The sequence below is a fragment of the Colobus angolensis genome, unplaced genomic scaffold (assembly GCF_000951035.1).
Source record: "Colobus angolensis palliatus isolate OR3802 unplaced genomic scaffold, Cang.pa_1.0 Scaffold194, whole genome shotgun sequence".
NCBI classification, from domain to species: Eukaryota; Metazoa; Chordata; class Mammalia; order Primates; family Cercopithecidae; genus Colobus; species Colobus angolensis.
Window position 1 is genome coordinate 4,154,188 of NW_012115088.1, and position 18,642 is coordinate 4,172,829.

Consider the following 18,642-nt stretch of genomic DNA (forward strand, 5'->3'; position numbering starts at 1 on the left):
TAGGCTAATTGTAGAGCACCCAGAAAGCTTGCCAAAATCTAGTGATTCTAACTTACCTTCTGTATCATCTGATTGGGTTTCTTCCCTTCTCACTGTCTTCAATGGTCCAGCCCTAGGGTCTTGTTCATAAGCCGAGGGCCAATTCTTCTAGCGCACCTAGTGCAAGGCAGATAGAAAGCTTGCCCCTACAGGATGTCACTACCACTCCTCAGTTCCTTTCCTGAACTCAAATTCATTGCTCTCAGGGATCACCCAGCTGTGCTTAGCCATCACATTCAACCTGACTGCGAGTCGAATCTTCTAGCAGAGCATGCTGGGCTTCTTTACAGAGCTCCTGCGGCTCAGGTTCTTGAGGATAAAACTCTCCATGCTGGCACTTGGTCTCCATGGAAGGGGACTTTGGTTTCCCACTTGAAACGAAACAGTGGGACCCCAGTAAAGTTAATTCCTTGGGTTCAGCTGGAAGCAAATGCACTAAAAAGCCAGCAGAGGTCATTATTGTTGAAATTGATTTGCAGAGTCAACCCACCCTTTTTTTTTTTTTTTTTTGACAAGGGTATTGATTTTCAGGCGACAGGCCAAAATGAAAGGTGTCACAAGTACATGAGTATGTATTTAGGACATATGATGTTAGTATGCATGTAAGTGATGGTTTACATGTTTTCATTCACTTACAGAGCAAGTTATTTTAGCTTTTTCAGAGCCTTGTGGGTCCATTTCAAGTTAGTTTAGTACCTATTATGTTAATAGCACAGTCTCTGCATGAGGATTGCAATGTTAAACATATCCTTGCCCTCTGTTTGACCTCACACCTGAACTCACCTTCCTTAACATCTCACCCATTCATCGCTTTTGCTACAGCTGAGATCTCTGGATCTTCTCATCTCTCCCAGTTTTTCCCTCACCGATTTGTCACCTGGCCTGCCTGCCTCCTCTAGTCTTGGCCTCTCTTGCCCACCCTTCCCTCCACTGCCAGAGTTATCTTTCAAGTATCCATCTGATCAGATCACTTTTCTGCTTAAGTCCCTTCTGCCATTTCCCTTTGCCACGAGATTAAGCCTCTCTCCTCTGTGGGCAAATGAGTTCTGAGCCATGCGGCCCCTACCTGTCCCCAAGGCTGTTTCCCTTTCCCCCACTCTCACTCTGTACCTCATAAACACAATTGCCGTCTCCCCAAAGGTGTCTGGTGGCTTCACCCCCATTGCCTCTATCCATGCCTTTGGGCATCTCGTCCCCTCTGCCTTTTCCTCGTTCTCCACCTAGAGAAACCCTACCTGTTCTTCATAACCCAGTTCATGTCATGGGCTTAGCGTTCCCAAACCAAAACCACCCTCCCCTCCAGCAGCATTGATGGAACTTTCCTTTGCACCCCAAGAACATGACTCCAGCATGGTGCACATTCCACCCTCCATGCCTGTCCCTTCCACTTGACCAAGATCAACCAGAGAGCAAGGGTGTGTTTTATGCTGCACTCCTCATGCGCTCCTAGTGCCTGGGAATATAGTGGGCACTAAACTAACTTGAAATGGACCCATAAGGCTCTAAACAAGCTAAAATTCCCCAAAATAAATATTAAGTATTCATCACGATCTACCTCTTCAATATACAGCACTGTCTTTAAAATATATTAAGAAATTGCTCATAACTTTATTTTTTAACAGAATTCAAATTTTCAGCCTTGTCCTATAGTTCATTTATTCATCCAGTAAATATTTTCTGAGCAGTTACCAAGTATTGCCTTGTGCTGAAGGCATGCGAATATCATGGTGAAGGGTTGTAGACCAGGCTTGGTCCAGTCCACTCAGATGTTTCCTACATATTTGCCTTTAACTCCTTCCTTGATTTTCTAGCCAGATAACATGCTAAGAACTAGCTCATTGGCTGGGCGTGGTGGCTCACGCCTATAATCCCAGCACTTTGGGAGGCCGAGGCGGGCGAATCACCTGAGGTCAGGAGTTCAAGACCAGCCTGGCCAACATGGTGAAACCCTGTCTGTACTAAAAACACAAAAATTAGCCAGGCATGGTGCCGGGCACCTGTAATCCCAGCTACTCAGGAGGCTGGGGCAGGAGAATCGCTTGACCCGGTGAGGCAGAGGTTGCAGTGAGCCGAGATCACACCATTGCACTCCAGCCTGGGAGACAGAGTGAGACTCCGTCTCAAAAAAAAAAAAAAAAGAACTAGCTTATTTAACCCTCACAACAACTCTAGGAAGTAGTTACTATTCTCTCTTTGATTTATGTATGAGAAAAATGAGGCTTAGAGAAGTCATGTAGCTTGTGATGAGCAAGTAAATGGTGAAACCCAGACCTGTATTAGATCTGAGTCTCCACAGCTGTGCATTTAACCACTATCCCTTCTGTTAATCAGCCATCTACAAATAGTTATTCAGTGCCTCCTGAAAGCAATCTGCAAATGCATAATAATATTCTAGGTTTGGGGAGAGAGGGAACAGAAGCAAAAGATGGGCTACTGGCAAAACAAAATGACTAGGAAGTGGAGTGAACTGTGGGTTGGAGGTCCGGAGAAGACCTCCTTTCCTGGCAGAAAAGTCATGCTCTTCATAGTGGTGCCCGCTCGATGGAGACTTTTCCTTATTTTTCTATAATATGCTCATAATCCTTCTAGAACATTATTGCCCTAGATTTGGGGTGTTTGTTGTTTCGTTCTTATTTTTTATCATCTTAACCATTTTTAGGTGTACGGTTCAGTACTGTTAAGCACATTTATATTGGCGTGCAACCCATCTCCAGAACTCTTTTCATCTTGCAAAAGTAAAACCCTATGCCCATCAAACAGCAACTCCCCTTTCTCTCTCCCTCAATCCTGGCAGCTATCATTCTACTTTCTGTCTCTGTGAATTTGACTAATCTATGTACCTCATGTGGGTGAAATTGTACAGCATTTATCTTTTTATGACTGGCTTATTTTACTTACCTTCATGTCCTCAAGTCTCATCCATGTTGTAACATGTGTCAGAGTGTCCTTCCTTTTTAATGCTGAATAACATTTCATTGTATATATGTACCACATTTTTTTTACCGATTCATCCACTGTTAGAAATTTGAGTTGCTTCCTCCTTTTCCCTATTGGGGATAATGCTGCTATGAACATGGGTGTACAAAGAGCTCTTCAGGACCTTCCTTTTAGTTATTTTGGAGCTACACCCAGAAGTGGAATTGCTGGATCATATGATACTTTTATTTTATTATTTTGAGGAACCACCTTACTGTTCTCCATAGCAACTCACCATGTTACGTTCCCTCCAACTGAGCACAAGTGTCATAATTTTTCCACATCCATGCCCACACTTGTTATTTTCTGGTTTTGTTTTTAATAGAAGCCATCCTGACGGGCATGAAGTATCTCACTGTCGCTTTGATATGGTTAGGTTTTGTTTTGTTTTTTACTCCGGTGCAATTGTCTTTGCCAAGTGCTTTAATAAATCTTCACCTAATGCAAACCTTTTTGCACCTGTAACGCTGTAGGCAATTTTGGCTACTGTGCCTCCAAAAAGAAAATAACAGACTTAGAAAAGACTTAGAAGAACAATTATGAAAATTCTAATAGAATACTTTTCTCATTGGGAAAGCATAAAACAATCTTATCTGTTTGTCTAGAAAGATGAAGGCTGAGAAGGGCTATAATCAAAGTTTATAAAATCAAGTCAGGGAGGAAAGCATTAGTTCATCATGAGCAGGAGCCCTTCCCTTCACTTTCAGGACAAATAAACTATTACTCTGTAAAGGGAGTAAGATACATAAGGAATTCATTAATAAAAGTGCTAGAACCTTGCATGTGGATAACACTTCATCTTTTTCCAAAGAACATTTTGTTCACATTATTGTGAATGAATACTGCCATCTCACTTGCGTTGGGTGGGCAGGACAAAGATCATCACCCCAGGAGGAAACAGCCTGTGGAAAGATGAAATGACTTAACCATCGTCCTCTTACTTCTGAATTTGCTTTTCCCACAACTTAAGAAGTTGTTCAGGTTGTGCCTCTACCCGTAAGTACTTCAGGGTTTTAGGCTAGAATAATGAGTGGAAGATTTACAATTTTTAAGCTCAGTAAACACGCATGAAAGTGATCAACATGAAGTTTGGGATAATGGCTACCACTGGGGAAAAAGTGATGACCGAGAGCATCAGCACATTCACATTCTATTTCAAAACTGAAAAAATATATATCTGAAGGAATATAATCATGTTAAGTTTTGTTAAAGCTAGGAGATGTATATGTATTCTGTTATACCCTACACTTGAAATATTTTATAAATCAGAAGGGAGAAAATAAAAAGTGTTTGAGGGACTCCTCTAACTTTCTGAGACTAGCGTCAAAGAGATTGGGCTCTAAATTTTTCCCAAAAGGCCCTTGGTGCCACTCTGAGAAACAAAATATTGAGCAGATAATACCATTGATCTGACTCAATATGGCATTTCTTACATTCCTAGGAAATTGGCCTGACAGGAACATCTCAGTAACACTCACCGGATGTTTCTCTTAGATCATATGTAGAGGGAAGCTATGAGTACGTGGAGATACTTTGTATCTTTAAAGCAGAAGCCAGAACACAAGGTATTCAGACCAGAGCTAGCCCACAGATGTGTGTTGTTTGATGAGCATACTTTTCAGAATGAAGCCAATATTTAAAAATCATATTTTAAAATATATATGACATATTAAAAAATCAGATTCTGACATTTCTTGAAAATTCAAAAGAATGAAGGCTTGCATTCCCATGAAGCAGTCATCACTCAGATGTTTGAAATGGAGCTGCAGCTGCTCTCAGACACTGGGATCCCCCACTACTGTGCTGTCCCTCGATACTTACACCAAGGTACAGGTGCCATTCATCATTGACCATACTGCTGTTTTTCTTATAGTCAGGAAAAGCTCTATAAACCATGTCTCTATCAAAGGTAAAACAATGAAAAGACACAAAAGCCCTCTGACTTTTCTTATACCTGGCTGCCTTCGCTTGCCTACCTTATCTGTGTAGCCCTGTAGGCATGTTAATTTCTTCCATTCCTGTAAGTAGCTTTTAATGGCCTTGTCCTCTTTTGGAGGGGCCAGGAGGAAACAATGAGTCTTAGTGACCTGGAAACATTCCAGACTAATTTATTATCTTCTCTTTTTTCCCTTATTCTCCCAACTGGCTTTTCCCCCTTTGGTTTTAGCTAAAAAACATCTTTTTTTTTTTTCCTTGCCAATTCCACAGTTTGGGTAGAAAAAAAAATACCATTTAATTTTGTTATTTTTTTAGATGCTTATGCTTTTAGAATTAGAATATTCAACAGATCATACAGACATTTTCATATAGGAAATGTCACTGTTTCATGTTTCATACCTTACTATGAAAATAACTGTCGGCATGCGAAAATGGCAGGGAAGTATCTAATACAAACGACTTAAATATTTAAAGCATTAGCCTTACTTCATCATGAAAGAATGATATCGACAAACACCCCTCCACAATCAGTAAGAGCTGGGTTTGCTTGTTGTTGTCACTCATTGAACTGTGAATGCTGTAATCCACATGGAAGTATCTCTCTAGGAAGCCAGGTATATATGAATCCCACATGTCTGGGACTTCTGTAAGTGATAATGACAATATTTACTATTGAATTTCTGGTTCTGCAAGTTTCTCTGGACATGACAAACAGGTTTGATGAAAATTTTAATGTTTAATAATACAAAATACTGCATACTCAAATGCTAAGATATATGTATCGGGAAACGTAAAGCTTTGCTTTAAAGTTTAAACATGTCAATAAAGTAATTCAGGATCTCTGTGTGATTTTAGCAAAGTCATCCAAATTAGGGGGACATTTTCTCCCATCCTTTTTCAAACAAATGATTTTTATATGAAATCATTCTGTATGAAATGATTTTGGGAATCAAGCAGTTGGAGTATATAGAGTGATTTAAATTCCTCACTATGGTTGTCTAGCCACAACCTATCACATACTCCATCCAAAGCACTACTCCTGGAGCCTTGATTTTTAACTGCGCCAACATTGCAAACATGGTGGATCTTAATGGATTCCTGAAGGGTGACGCTTTTCCCACTCCCAGCCACCACTGACCTCTTCAGCATCCTGGTCCACAGCTGATGGCTGTCACAGCACTCCCCATCCTGCAGGAGCAATGGCAGATGTTCTCAGTCCCAACCTGGAACTGGGGCACTGGGACAGTGTATCTTGGCAGTCCTGGGACTCGCCTGTGGCCTGGACCTTGCCTCTCATAAAGCCAGCCCAGTCAGCAGTGCATACACACCAGCTACACAGTCACAGTCAGGCTGCTTCAGAGCATTTGTGTCTGGCTCCCACCTCACGGGACAACTTAAGATAACAATGAAGTTGGGCTTTTTGCTTGGGCTGAGGAGTCAGTGTGTGTATAAAGGGGAAGAACTGATATTTGTATTTGAAAAGCAGTATCAACATTTTAGGTCTTACAGCATAGAAAAGGTAGTTGACCTCTGTTCTGTCCTCCAGCTTTTGGACCTCAGATGTAGATTACAGAAAAGAAGATGGAAGAGGCAGGAGAAAATTTAATGTGATGGGGTTGGGGTGAGCACACAGGGCAACCACAGCCACGTCGGCACACTCCTTGCAGGAAGTGCTTTGATGGCATGGTGCCACTTGCTCAGCAACAACCTTGTAAACTAGTTGGAGTGGGGAGTGCTATTAGAAGCTCCATCTTACAGATGAGAAACGCAAACCAAAAGAGGATAAATGACTTGCTCAAGCTAATCTGTGGCAAAATCCAAATGTTTTCCACATGTTCAAGTCTAGGGCTCTTTCCCTTCTCATTTTTATCCTCCTCACCACTGCCTTGTGAATCTGGTTATGAGTGTTCAGCTTCACAATTCACATCATTCCTATGAAATAATTGTTCTAATAACTGAGAATCAACACCGTTTGCATTTCAGGCACCAAAGGCCTGAAACCTACAGAAGTGAAGAGCTTCAGCTTAAAACAAAACTGAGCCCTTCCACCTATTGGATAGACATTGTCCTGTCCATTGCTCTCAACAGCTGTGAATAAATAACTATGAGTTTTATTACAGAATCATTTTTGGTAACGTTTGCCAATAAAAAATCAATGGCACAATCACAGTGGGAATATATACAGACTAAGGCAGTGTTATTGACTGACATTAATCATTGCACAGCCATAAAAAGGTGCTCAATGCTTTCCTTACTGATATACACTAACACAGTGGAGTGAAGAGATTCAGGTTCCTGCACACCGTCATCTGTCTCTACCCAGAGAATCCACAGAGATCAGAGGCAACAATTAACGCCAAAGTGGCAGTCAGCAGCTAAAGACAGACAGATGCACAGCCCACTCATGCCTCATCTGTGCCTGAGCCACCGAGACCATTTCAGCCCTGAGGGGAGGGGAGGAGACAGGTATTAATGTCAGTCAGTCTGTCCTCTAAGAGGCGAGAAGAATCGAAAGATGAGACTTCAGAAAGAGAGACCTATTGCGACTGCAAGCAGACATCAATTCTGTTTCTCATCTTGAAAATGTCAGTGTCACAGCCAACACTCAGCCTAGATTGAGCTCAAGAGCATGGTCTCTGGGCAGACTGCCTGCATTTACTTCTGGATTCTGCCACTGAGGGTCTGTGTGGCCCTAGGCACAGCCTGATTTAGCCTTCTGCTCCTCTGTTTCATTATCTGTGATATAGGAATAATAACTACTAGCACCCACCACAAAGGATTATTGTCTGAATCAAATGAATTGCTTGTGTGAAGCACTTAGAGGAGAACCTCGCTGAGAGTAAGTAGAAAATCAATGTTTCTTTTTCCTGTCTACAATATATCCTACAATCTTGGCAGTAATCTAAGCCACCTAGATCACTCAAAATGAGGTACTCACTACAGTCTCTTCCAGCTCTAGGCTTCCCTGATTCTGTGTCCAACCTAGAATACTTCTCCAGGTGAGATTCACTGAGAGGCAGCTTCAGCTTCACCCAGGGTTAGTTAGAAACACAAATTCTCAGGCCCCAGCCTGGACTTACTAAACCAGTATCTTGGGGTAGGTATAGGATTCTGGGGCTTACTATGCCCTTCAGGTGATTTTTTAAAGTTGGGCAAGCATTGTCTCAGAATCTCTTTACTGAGAACCTTCAAACCAGATTCCCACTTTTTGTTTTGCTTTTATGAGACAGAGTCTCACTCTGTCTCCCAGGCTGGAGTGCGGTGGCACGATCTTGGCTCACTGCAACCTCCACCTCCTGGGTTCAAGCAATTCTCCTACCTCAGCCTCCCAAGTAGCTGGGTCTACAGGTACCCACCACCACGCCCGGCTGATTTTTATATTTTTAGTAGAGACAGGGTTTCACCATGTTGGCCAGGCTGGTCTTGAATTCCTCGCCTCAGGTGATTCACCCAACTTGGCCTCCCAAAGTGCTGGGATTACAGGCATGAACCACCGAGCCTGGCCCAAGATTCCCACTTTCAAGGACCCCAGTGGATGGAACTGTACTGTTAACAGTGCCTATGGGGATCCAGTGTTGTCTTGGTTCCCTTGACTGTGGACTGGTGGGAACCAGGGCATTTGAAGGGATTGTTGGGACCCCTGCACAATCAGCTCAGTTAGTTAAGAAAAGGGTGATAGTGAGAATGAGAGGAGAATCCTGGCTGAGGCACTTCCCACTGTGATGAATTGGGATAAGTTTTAGCCCCTGTTTTCATATTATTTTGACTTTAAATCAGATTTCTATCTCTGTCCCATATTTGTAGTCTAAATGAGTCTGTAAACTAGAAATTGCAGTGCTGCCATTGAGAACCTTGGATGATGGCCTCAGCTGCATTTTTCATTTATTTGAATTCAGCTAAGGCTCATAAAGGAAACTGGGAGCTTGTTCTTTGAAATAGACTACTGGACAATGAAAAGCCATCAACAGTGTTTGCTGGTTTCCCAAAATTCAAGATACTCAGTAACTAACAACTGCAGAAATCTAAAGGGGAGCAACGAGACATGACAAGACATCTTCAGAGTCACCTTTCACTCTCTTTCCACTTCTACGTTTCCGTTTGTCTGCTCATCTCCAGGATATTCCCCCTGTGTGATCAACCAACACAAATATAAAATGCAACTTCTCTAAAATGGGGTTTTTAAATCTCCTATAAGGCATATTCCTTTTTAGTTACTTCTTCACCATCAGTGAAACTACTGGTTTCCAGTTTTCTTCTCATGGTAAAAACTTCAAGGTGTTAGCCAACTCCCAGCCTTCTCATGCATTACCACATCACTTGAGTCTGCTTCTTAGGGTTGCTCTGTGTCAAAGGCATAGTCATCCGAGTTCTTCTCTCCTCAGGGCTACACGGCTTCAGCGACCTCATCTGTACCCTTCGCAGACCAACAGTGCTGTGCCCTCCTCAATCCACACACGACCACTGCAACAGCAATGCCTCTGAAGGCAATTGCAATCCACTGCAATCTGCAATCCACTGCAGCAGCAACAACTTTCAAAGACTTTTTTCTTAACATGCCATTCATGACTTTGACACAGAACATAACTCTACCTTCATTTTTTCTATTCTATCACATCCAGTATCTCTGCCCAGCCTTCAAGCTATCTGCCAAATCTGCTTTCCACATTTCATGAAGAGAATTCCCCATATTCCTCTTCATGCCAGGAAATCAATGTGTTGTTCTCATCACTCTACTTGTTTCTTCCCACCTCTAGAGCATCACACTTGTCACTCGCCACAATCCCCCAATGATATACTTCACCCATCCGACATTTACTTCCTCCTTTTTTTCCATCTGTCCTCATCTCTCATTTCAGAACTCCTATTAAGCCTTCAATCCAAGATCCCTCTATTTTTATATGCCCTGCTACTGCTGTATTCACATTGTTACACGTGCATTGCTTTGCAAATATCCCCAAGTGATCTTTCTATGTAGGTTCTCGTCTAGAGAGTTTATTACTGAAGACCAGAAGCAGAAAATTTCCCATTTCTTTTGTTTATGCTATACTTGGGAGATCAGCCCAGAATGCTGAGGTTGATAGAATGTTTTGCATGAAGTAGGCACTCACGACATGTTATTCACTGACTACAAAAGGTTACTTGATCCTCTGAAGACAACCAGAAGAGAAAGAACAGTTAGGATTGCTCCTAGCTGAGGCATATTTTAGGGAGCTCTAATGAGACCCAATTAGAAACCTTCCTCCTGTTCTCATATGCGTCATGTGAACGGTAAAAGCTGGTATATGAAGACACGGGACTAACTGTGGATTTTGGACTATTACATGCTTCTCTTCTGCCCTGAATGCTTGCCTGGTTTGCATTACGATTTCCTTCCTTGCTGGAAAACATAGACTTTCTTCCTTTCTTTGGAAGAAGTGGGACCTGTTGGAAATCTGAGGCTCCAAGATTCAAATGCAATGGGCTTGGCTGTAGTACTCTGTAGTGCACTTCTTGACGAGTCCTGAAAAGACTATTGAATTCTGGCCTGTGCTTTTCTGCAGTGTTTGGATGTGTTTCAGCTGCAGTGTTTGGCTGGATAGAGTAATCGAAATAGTTTTTTTTTTTTTCCTTCCTCAGCAATCTTATGTTACCATTTCATCCTTAAAGTTAAAATGGAATATTTTACAGTCATGCAAATACTTTTGAGTGCAATCGAATTATAGCTCTTTCACAAGCAAACAGCCTATCCTTAAAAATTGTTCATAAATAGATCAAAATATAAATTGATATTGCTATCCTAATAGAAAAAACTGGCAAACATTTGGTGAGCTTGCTAGAGGATACCAACTTGCATTGAAGATTTTTTAAATTATTATTAAACACTGGCATTTTGATGGGACTTAATAGTGAAGAAAATTTTTTTCTCTTTTCTTTCATATGATTAAAATGCTCTAGTAATAATCTACACTAGTAATTTAGTAGCAATGTCACTAGTAGATTGCATTTGTGCTGGGCTGGGGGTTTTGATGCTCTGTATTTCAGGCTGTTGTTCTCTGGTAATCTTCAATGGGATGCTGGCCTTTGAATCTGCTCCATATCTAAAATTCTAGCTTTAATTATCAGATTAGCTTGCATTTTTTTTCTTTGTGATTACAAAGGGGAGAAGTATGTTTATTATTCTGCAAAATACTTGAGATGGTAGGATCTCAAATGCTTAATTTTGTTGTAGAAATGAGAGCTGATCAAATTATAGACTCCTTCAAGCTAAGAAAGGAAATGAATAAGTCAGGGAAACAGAGGCACTGAAGGGCACGATAGAAATGAGCATTCATGTGCTGCACTTTGCTAAACAACGCTGGCACTGTGCCTTTCAGGGTCCCTGCAAGTCATGAACAAAACAAGAAAGATTATGGAACATGGTGGGGCCACCTTCATCAATGCCTTTGTGACTACACCCATGTGCTGCCCATCAAGGTCCTCCATGCTCACCGGGAAGTATGTTCACAATCACAATGTCTACACCAACAACGAGAACTGCTCTTCACCCTCGTGGCAGGCCATGCATGAGCCTCGGACTTTTGCTGTATATCTTAACAACACTGGCTACAGAACAGGTAAGAGATGACATTTCTAGCCCGTGAACCTCTCATAATATGCCTTAGACTCAGGAAGAAGTGTTGTGTAATGAAATGCATGAAGCTCCAACAAATACCCAAAAACAGGATCAAGTGTTTTTAAACTGCTTGACATCTACCCTACGGTCTGGGACACAGTAAATGATCAAAATTATTTATTATTTATTAATTAACAAATAACTGATGGGTAAACCAATCTTGTGTACCTTATTGATTCATGTATTTGTTCATTCATACTTAATAGGATTTGGAAAGTTTCTTTAGCTTGTGGTCATTTTTAGGTCTCAAATGTTCACTTCTACCTTCCAGGAAAGGAGGGCATTCTAATTGCTACACCTCCTATTATTGTTTAACCTACACAGGGCAAGAAGAGGTTTTTTTTTAATTGGTTTTTTGAAAATTGGGGACTTCTTTCAAGAGGAGTAGTGAACATCATGCCAGTCTTTCTGAGACAAAAGCAAAGTTCCTTCTGGTAATGTTAGCCCCAAGGCCCTATACTCCCAGCATGTAGATGATGTCCTTGGGTTTTTGTAGCATTTCTTCATAAAAGGACACAATGTTGTTCATAGAAGGGCTACAGTGCAGACATGGGTTGTTGCTTGTTTTTATTTTTCCAGAATCACCTGGGTTATTCATAAGAATCAGATATGTTACTATTAAAGCTTGTCCAAATGACTTTCAGGGCTACAGTTTCTCTATTTTGAAGATTTAAAAGTAAAGGAATTCAGATAAATATTCTCCTGCATCTCTTTTACAAGTGAAATTCATTTTTTCCCACCGGACTCAGGAAATATATGGACATTTGCTTCTTTGCAGAGCGCCCTATGGGCACTTAATACTTGTTATTTATGGATGAAAATATTGATCGTGAATGTGATAGCACTGTCACTGGCAGACAGCTCAACATCTCGACTCAAAGAAGCAGCTCATCCTGTGCATCTCAAGGGTGTTTTCTTATGCTGAGGAAAGAAACTAGGTTACAGAGAGGTTACAGAGAGTGCCTTATCTGAGTGTGTTTTCTCACATTAGTGATTTAAATTTATAGCACCTTTCGTCTGAGGACTCAAAGCAATTTGCAAATCCATCAAACATCCCCGTAGAGTTCATAGACGGCAGATGTACTTGGCTCTGTTTTATAACTGAGGTGGAGCTTTCAAACATTGTGTGACCAGCTCAGAAACAGAATCAGAGGCAGTTCGCTAATACCTGGTTCCTGATTTTTAACCATCAAATTGTGTTTTGTTTATGGGAAGTGTTGCGTGAAATCAGTGCCTTTCACCTCCCAGGTTCCCTGTAATGTAATCCCTAGTAGCAAACTTGCAACTGGAACGATTGGGACTCTCACATATCCAGAGTGATGTGGATGACATTTGTCATAAGAAATAGAGATTGAGGGTGAGACAGGGCCCTGCCAGGACTTAGAGCAGTCAACTAGGGTTTACTAACTTGTTTCAGGGCTAAATTAGGAAGGGCAAGAAACAAGGGAATTCGATTTTGCCATTATCTCACCTAATTCCTAGGGCAATCTTGAAAGAAAGGAATTCCCCATGTTACTAATGAAAAAACCGGGACTCAGAAAGGCTAATTGTCTATGGTCATGAGCTACTCAGTGATAGAATGAACCCAGGACATCTGACTCCAAAGTCTTTCTTCTGTTCATTGTCTTATTTATTTATGTAATGATTCTATCCTGCCTCATTCCAAAATGCCTTCCAGAGATGCAGACGTTAGAGGCTACAGACCCAAAAGGACCCTGGCAAACAGAAGCAAAGAGTAGAACTAGTTAAAGTCAAGGTGAAGATTGCTGTACAAACTGCTTGCTGTAGGGAAAGGTGGAATATTTAGAACTCAGCATCCAGATAGTAAGAGCAAAAATGGAAACACCATCCATTGTAAAGTTCACCGAGTCACCAGGATAAAAACAATTCAGTTGCCTGTAAGCATAATGTTTCCTGGTACCTGCTTCGGTTATACTGTGCTGTATCCACCCTAAGAGGGATTGAGAGAGTTTAACTAAAACTCAAAAGATAATTTAGTTCCATTTCCTTATTTTTAGAGGAGCAAATTTACACCCACAAGAATAAAGTGACCGAAGTGGCAGATCTGACTGACGTTCTAATGGGAAGAGTGGGCACCAGGACCTTAGTCTTCAGGGGTCTCTCCAGTGCGCTGATCAAACCTCAAGAATCGGGTCTGGGATGAAACTGTACACACCAGAAGGCTTACGTGTTACCTCAACGGGCTGTCACTTTTTTGTGCAGCCCAAGGAGTTTGTTTCAGTCGATGTCTTCTCCAGGGAGAATAGATTTGCTCCTGGAAGCTAAGTCTGATTCTAAACCTTTACCCCAGGGTTTAGACACTTAGGTAATAATACAATTTATAGTGAGTCATCCTCCAAAATAAAAGGAATTCTTTAAGGGAAATACAGACTTTTCCAAAACCTTGGTTAAGAGTAGAAAAAGGGACCGGTGAGGTGGCTCACGCCTGTAATCCCAGCACTTTGGGAGGCTGAGGCGGGCAGATCACAAGGTCAGGAGATCAAGACCATCCTGGCTATCACAGTGAAACCCCGTCTACTAAAAATACAAAAAATTAGCCAGGCGTGGTGGCAGGCGCCTGTGGTCCCAGCTACTTGGAAGGCTGAGGCAGGAGAATAGCGTGAACCCGGGAGGCAGAGCTTGCAGTGAGCCAAGATTGCACCACTGTACTCCAGCCTGGGCAACAGAGTGAGATTCTGTCTCAAAAAAAAAAGAGTAGGAAAAGGATAATATGGGCTCAGGAAAACAAATCTTGATTTGCCTATTAGTAAATCAGAAAAAATAAAAATTGGGGCTGGGTGCAGTGGTTCACACCTGTAATACCAGCACTTTGGGAGGCTGAGATGGTCGGATCACCTGAGGTCAGCAGTTCGAGCCTGGCCAAAATAGTGAAACCCCATCTCTACTGAAAATACAGAAATTAGCCAGGTGTGTTGGTGCGTGCTTGTAATCCCAGCAACTCAGGAGGCTGAGGCAGGAGAATCACTTGCACCCAGGAGGCAGAGATTGCAGTGAGCCATGATCGCACTATTGCACTCCAGCCTGGGCAACAAAGTGAGACTCTGTCTCAAAAAAAAAAAAAAAGACTGAAATGGCAGTGATAGAGATCTCTATGATTTAAATTTATCCTTGATGGGAAAATATTGCAGTATCTCAGACAATTAGGAAATAAAAATGTCTTCATGACAATAGTTATTGATCCAACCATGGACAACAGTTATTGATCCAACCATGGACAACAACCCATTTGAAAATACACAAATAAGTACACACAAGTGGCAGGAATCTTAGAAAATTAAGAGAATTGGTAGGTAGCTATTAAACCAATGTAACTATTTATGAGACACTAAACCAGTAGGGAGAAAGTCAATGTGTAAAGATTTTATTGTTTTCCTAATAATGAATTTATTATTTGGAACATTTAGCTACAAACCTAAGAAAAATAATGAGGGAAACTGAAATATGTACTATACATAAATATCCATCTAGAGAGTAAGTTTTATGTAGAATAACTTAGAGAAGACAAATTACTAAGGGGCTTATTTTGGGAGGCGTCCAGAATCCATGGATTTAAATGAATTAAATTAATCCAGTATTATATTTACCATTGTATGACATGAGTTTTCTCTTTCAGAACTGAGGCGTATTTTTGGACTGGCTATAGCCTAAATTTTTCTAACTTTACTCATGGAAAATATGAGTCTATGAGAGCTTGAATGTTCAAGAAGGGGAAAATGCAGTAACATGTCTACTGCACTTCATATTCTGACAAGTGAAATAGGAATGAGATTGGATTATCTATCATCAAAATGAATATCCTGCCTGAAATCAGCTCCAAAAAAATTAACTTAAATTTATTATGAGGATGTCAACATTAATATAAAACCTGGCATAGGTTTTAAGGTAAAAATAATTATCCATGGTTGAGAGATAGCATTAAGTATTTAACAAAAAAAAACCTGAAGCAAAATCGAGAAGATCACAGAATCATATTCTACCTTGATTTGTTATGAGGACTTGGACAGGCCAGTTTTCCAATCTGTACGATGTAGAGATTGGCCTAGAGTGATTCCTAAGTTTTCTGTCTTGCCCGAAATTACTGTATGTTATAACTTTATTATACTCATGGTAATTATAATATTGATTCATTTAACAATTGTGGTATTCTAATTACAATCCTAACACATGGTACATAAAATCACGTATGAGTTAAATCTTAATCACATGAATTCTACCTCATGTCACTGAGGTAGAACGGACAATATTTAGTAGACATCTGCAGTAAATCTTTTTGTGAAGAATTCTTTTGTAATAAATCAAAATCATAGGCCTTAGTTCTGAAAAAGAAAAATTATGTCAAATAATGGTAAATACAATATTGGATCAAAAATTTTTTTGTCTTTTTACATTACAAAATTTATGTTACTTATAGCAAGTATATTTATTCTCTAATATAAGATGTTTTTAAATGTAGAGTTCACTTAAAGTAAGACAAACTAATATTCTTAATTTTATTATGATTTAGATTCTTGATAAGTACATAAACATGAGATACATCATACATTTATTAAACCACAGTGTGCTTGGAACATACTAGACATTGGGTTGAAGACATTTAAAGTAAGATTCCTGTCTTCACTATACTTACAATCTGGTTTGGGCAACCAGACTGCTGTATACAAACTGACATTAATCATAATTTTAACTTGGTTCAAAATTATATTTATAGTTACTACCATGAAATCCCATCACCCTAAGTCTATCAATTAAATAGATTAAAATTTCAATATATCTTTTGATACATTAAATAAGATTTGACTTTTCTGCAGCATCAGATCTTCGGGTTATTTACTATTGCTGGCTTTAAAATAAATGCCTTGGTTTCAGATAGTTCCAGGACATTTTTCTAAGCATTATGGAACAGGTTGTCCTAAACAGAAGTAGCGTGGCCTAAAGCCAACAATAATTACAATCAGGTCTTCTCATCTTTCTCCCTGCCTCCCAACCCCCACCACCTTCTTAAACAGCTGTGAAGGGGAAGTGCTTAATGGTGTTCAGAAAAAAAGAGGATGGGTGAATGGCATGTCAGCGATGTATTCAGATAGCAGGAGTTGAATTGAATTGCCAATGCCGAAGGATAGAAAAAAGTTGAACTATATGTAACCTACATGTAGACATAACGGCAATATGGGCAAGAAAGCTAAATTCACCTTAGGAAGGGAGAGATTTAATACATCTGGAGGAAAATAATTAGCAGGCCAGATAATCAATTGCAGAGCGCCGCCAGGAAACATCATGTTGAAAGAGGCCAGGGGTGATTACAAACGAGTCTCAATGTCATGAGGCAACAAAAAGGCCAGAGCAACTGGAGGCCAACAGTGCTGCACCCTGACACCCGGGGCCCCCATCGGCCTTGGGATCAGTGTGATGGGTAAGCGCACATCTGGAATACTGAGTACATTTCTTACGCTCCATTAACACAGAGACACTGAAAACCTGGAGGGAGTTCTGAAGCAAATAGCAAGGACTATTAAAAGACTTGAAGGAATAGTTTATAAGGGAAGGATTAAGTCAAAGGGGAATGCCATGGCAATGGGTAGAAAACAGTACAAAATATCCTACAAAGTAAAACAATGAGGAAAGGGCAGGAATGACGTGGGGAGAGGAAACAAAAAACCCCAACAATGAAGTAACTTAAAGTGCAGAAAAAATAAAATAAAACTAATTAAGCAGAAAGTGTAAGCCAAATGGAGAAGTTCGTTGCCATAAAACAAATAGTAGTGGGGAAGAAAATATGTAACCTCCAAAGAGATATTTTCAAGGGCACAAGTGCAGAACTCTAGTGTGAGATTTTCTTACACTGCAGAATAGAAAATCATTTACTATAAGACAGGGCCAAAAGGATACTGATGATGGTGACGCTAATAACAATATTAGTTGTAGGAGCACTTCACAAGCCCTTGTTTTGTGCCAGGCACTGTTTTCAGTGCTTTACATATGTGTTGATGCATTTAATCCTCTAAACAATCCTGCCACCATTATCATTATCACCACAGTGGCTTTATAGAAGGGTACTTGAGGGAGGGAGAAGTTACGTACCTTGAATGTAGATGGATACCCTAGCAAGTATTAGGGCCAGAATTTGAACCCAAGCAGGCTGGCTCTAGGGTTTATATTCTCAATCACTATGCTGTTTGCCTTTTTGGAAAAAAAAAAAAAAAAAAAAAAAATGAGAGAAAGGGATAAACCCGTAGGGATGAGGAGGAGGCCAAGGAAAGCATGGGGCCTGAGGTTAAGTGCAAGCTTTTTGGAAACAGTCCCTTTTGAACGTTAGTGGGGTGTGGCCTTGGTCTGCTGCCTGTGGCTCCAAGTCATACTGCATTTTGTTGGAAAAGGAAAATCATCTTGTGGTTCTATGTGAAAAGGTCAGTTTGTCTCTAAGACAGGAATTCCTCATTAGAAGAATTCCTACTACACATAGTCAGCACAGAAAGAAATCCTGAGTCACCTGGTGTGAGACCCTTTGACACTTTGCCCTACACTGATCAACCTGCTCAATGCCCCTGGCAGAATCCTTAAGCAGTGGGCACTTGGCTGACTGACGACCTAATTGGTTCACTCATTCACAGAGTCAACAAATAAACATTCATTCAACATTGCCATATTTCTCCGACTGGAGTCTAGACTCTTTTAAAAATAATGTAATAAGAAATAACAATTTTGGAAACTCTACAGCTCTATTCTATGAAAATGTTTTGAAGGCCAAATCAGCTTTAAAAAATATGATAATTTGGCTGGGCACAGCGGCTCATGCCTGTAATCCCAGCACTCTGGGAGGCCTAGACAGGTGGATCAATCACCTGAGGTCAGGAGTTCGAGACCAACCTGACCAATATGGTGAAACTTCATCTCTACTTAAAAAAAAAAGAAGAAGAAAAAGTAGCCGGGTGTGGTGGCATGCACCTGTAGTCCTAGCTACTTGGGAGTCTGAGACAGGAGAATCGCTTGAACCTGGGAGGCAGAGGTTGCAGTGAGCC

At 40.7% G+C, this 18,642-nt stretch overlaps 1 protein-coding gene across 3 annotated transcripts in view; it reads left to right on the forward strand.

Moving 5' to 3' along the window:
• SULF1 (sulfatase 1) overlaps positions 1-18,642 on the forward strand; it is a 196,784-nt gene that overhangs the window by 99,007 nt on the left and 79,135 nt on the right. For all 3 annotated transcript variants that reach the window (XM_011940921.1, XM_011940922.1, XM_011940920.1), the window contains one exon: positions 11,307-11,546. In XM_011940921.1, coding sequence (XP_011796311.1) covers positions 11,307-11,546 — 240 coding nt within the window. The remainder of the gene's footprint in view (positions 1-11,306; positions 11,547-18,642) is intronic.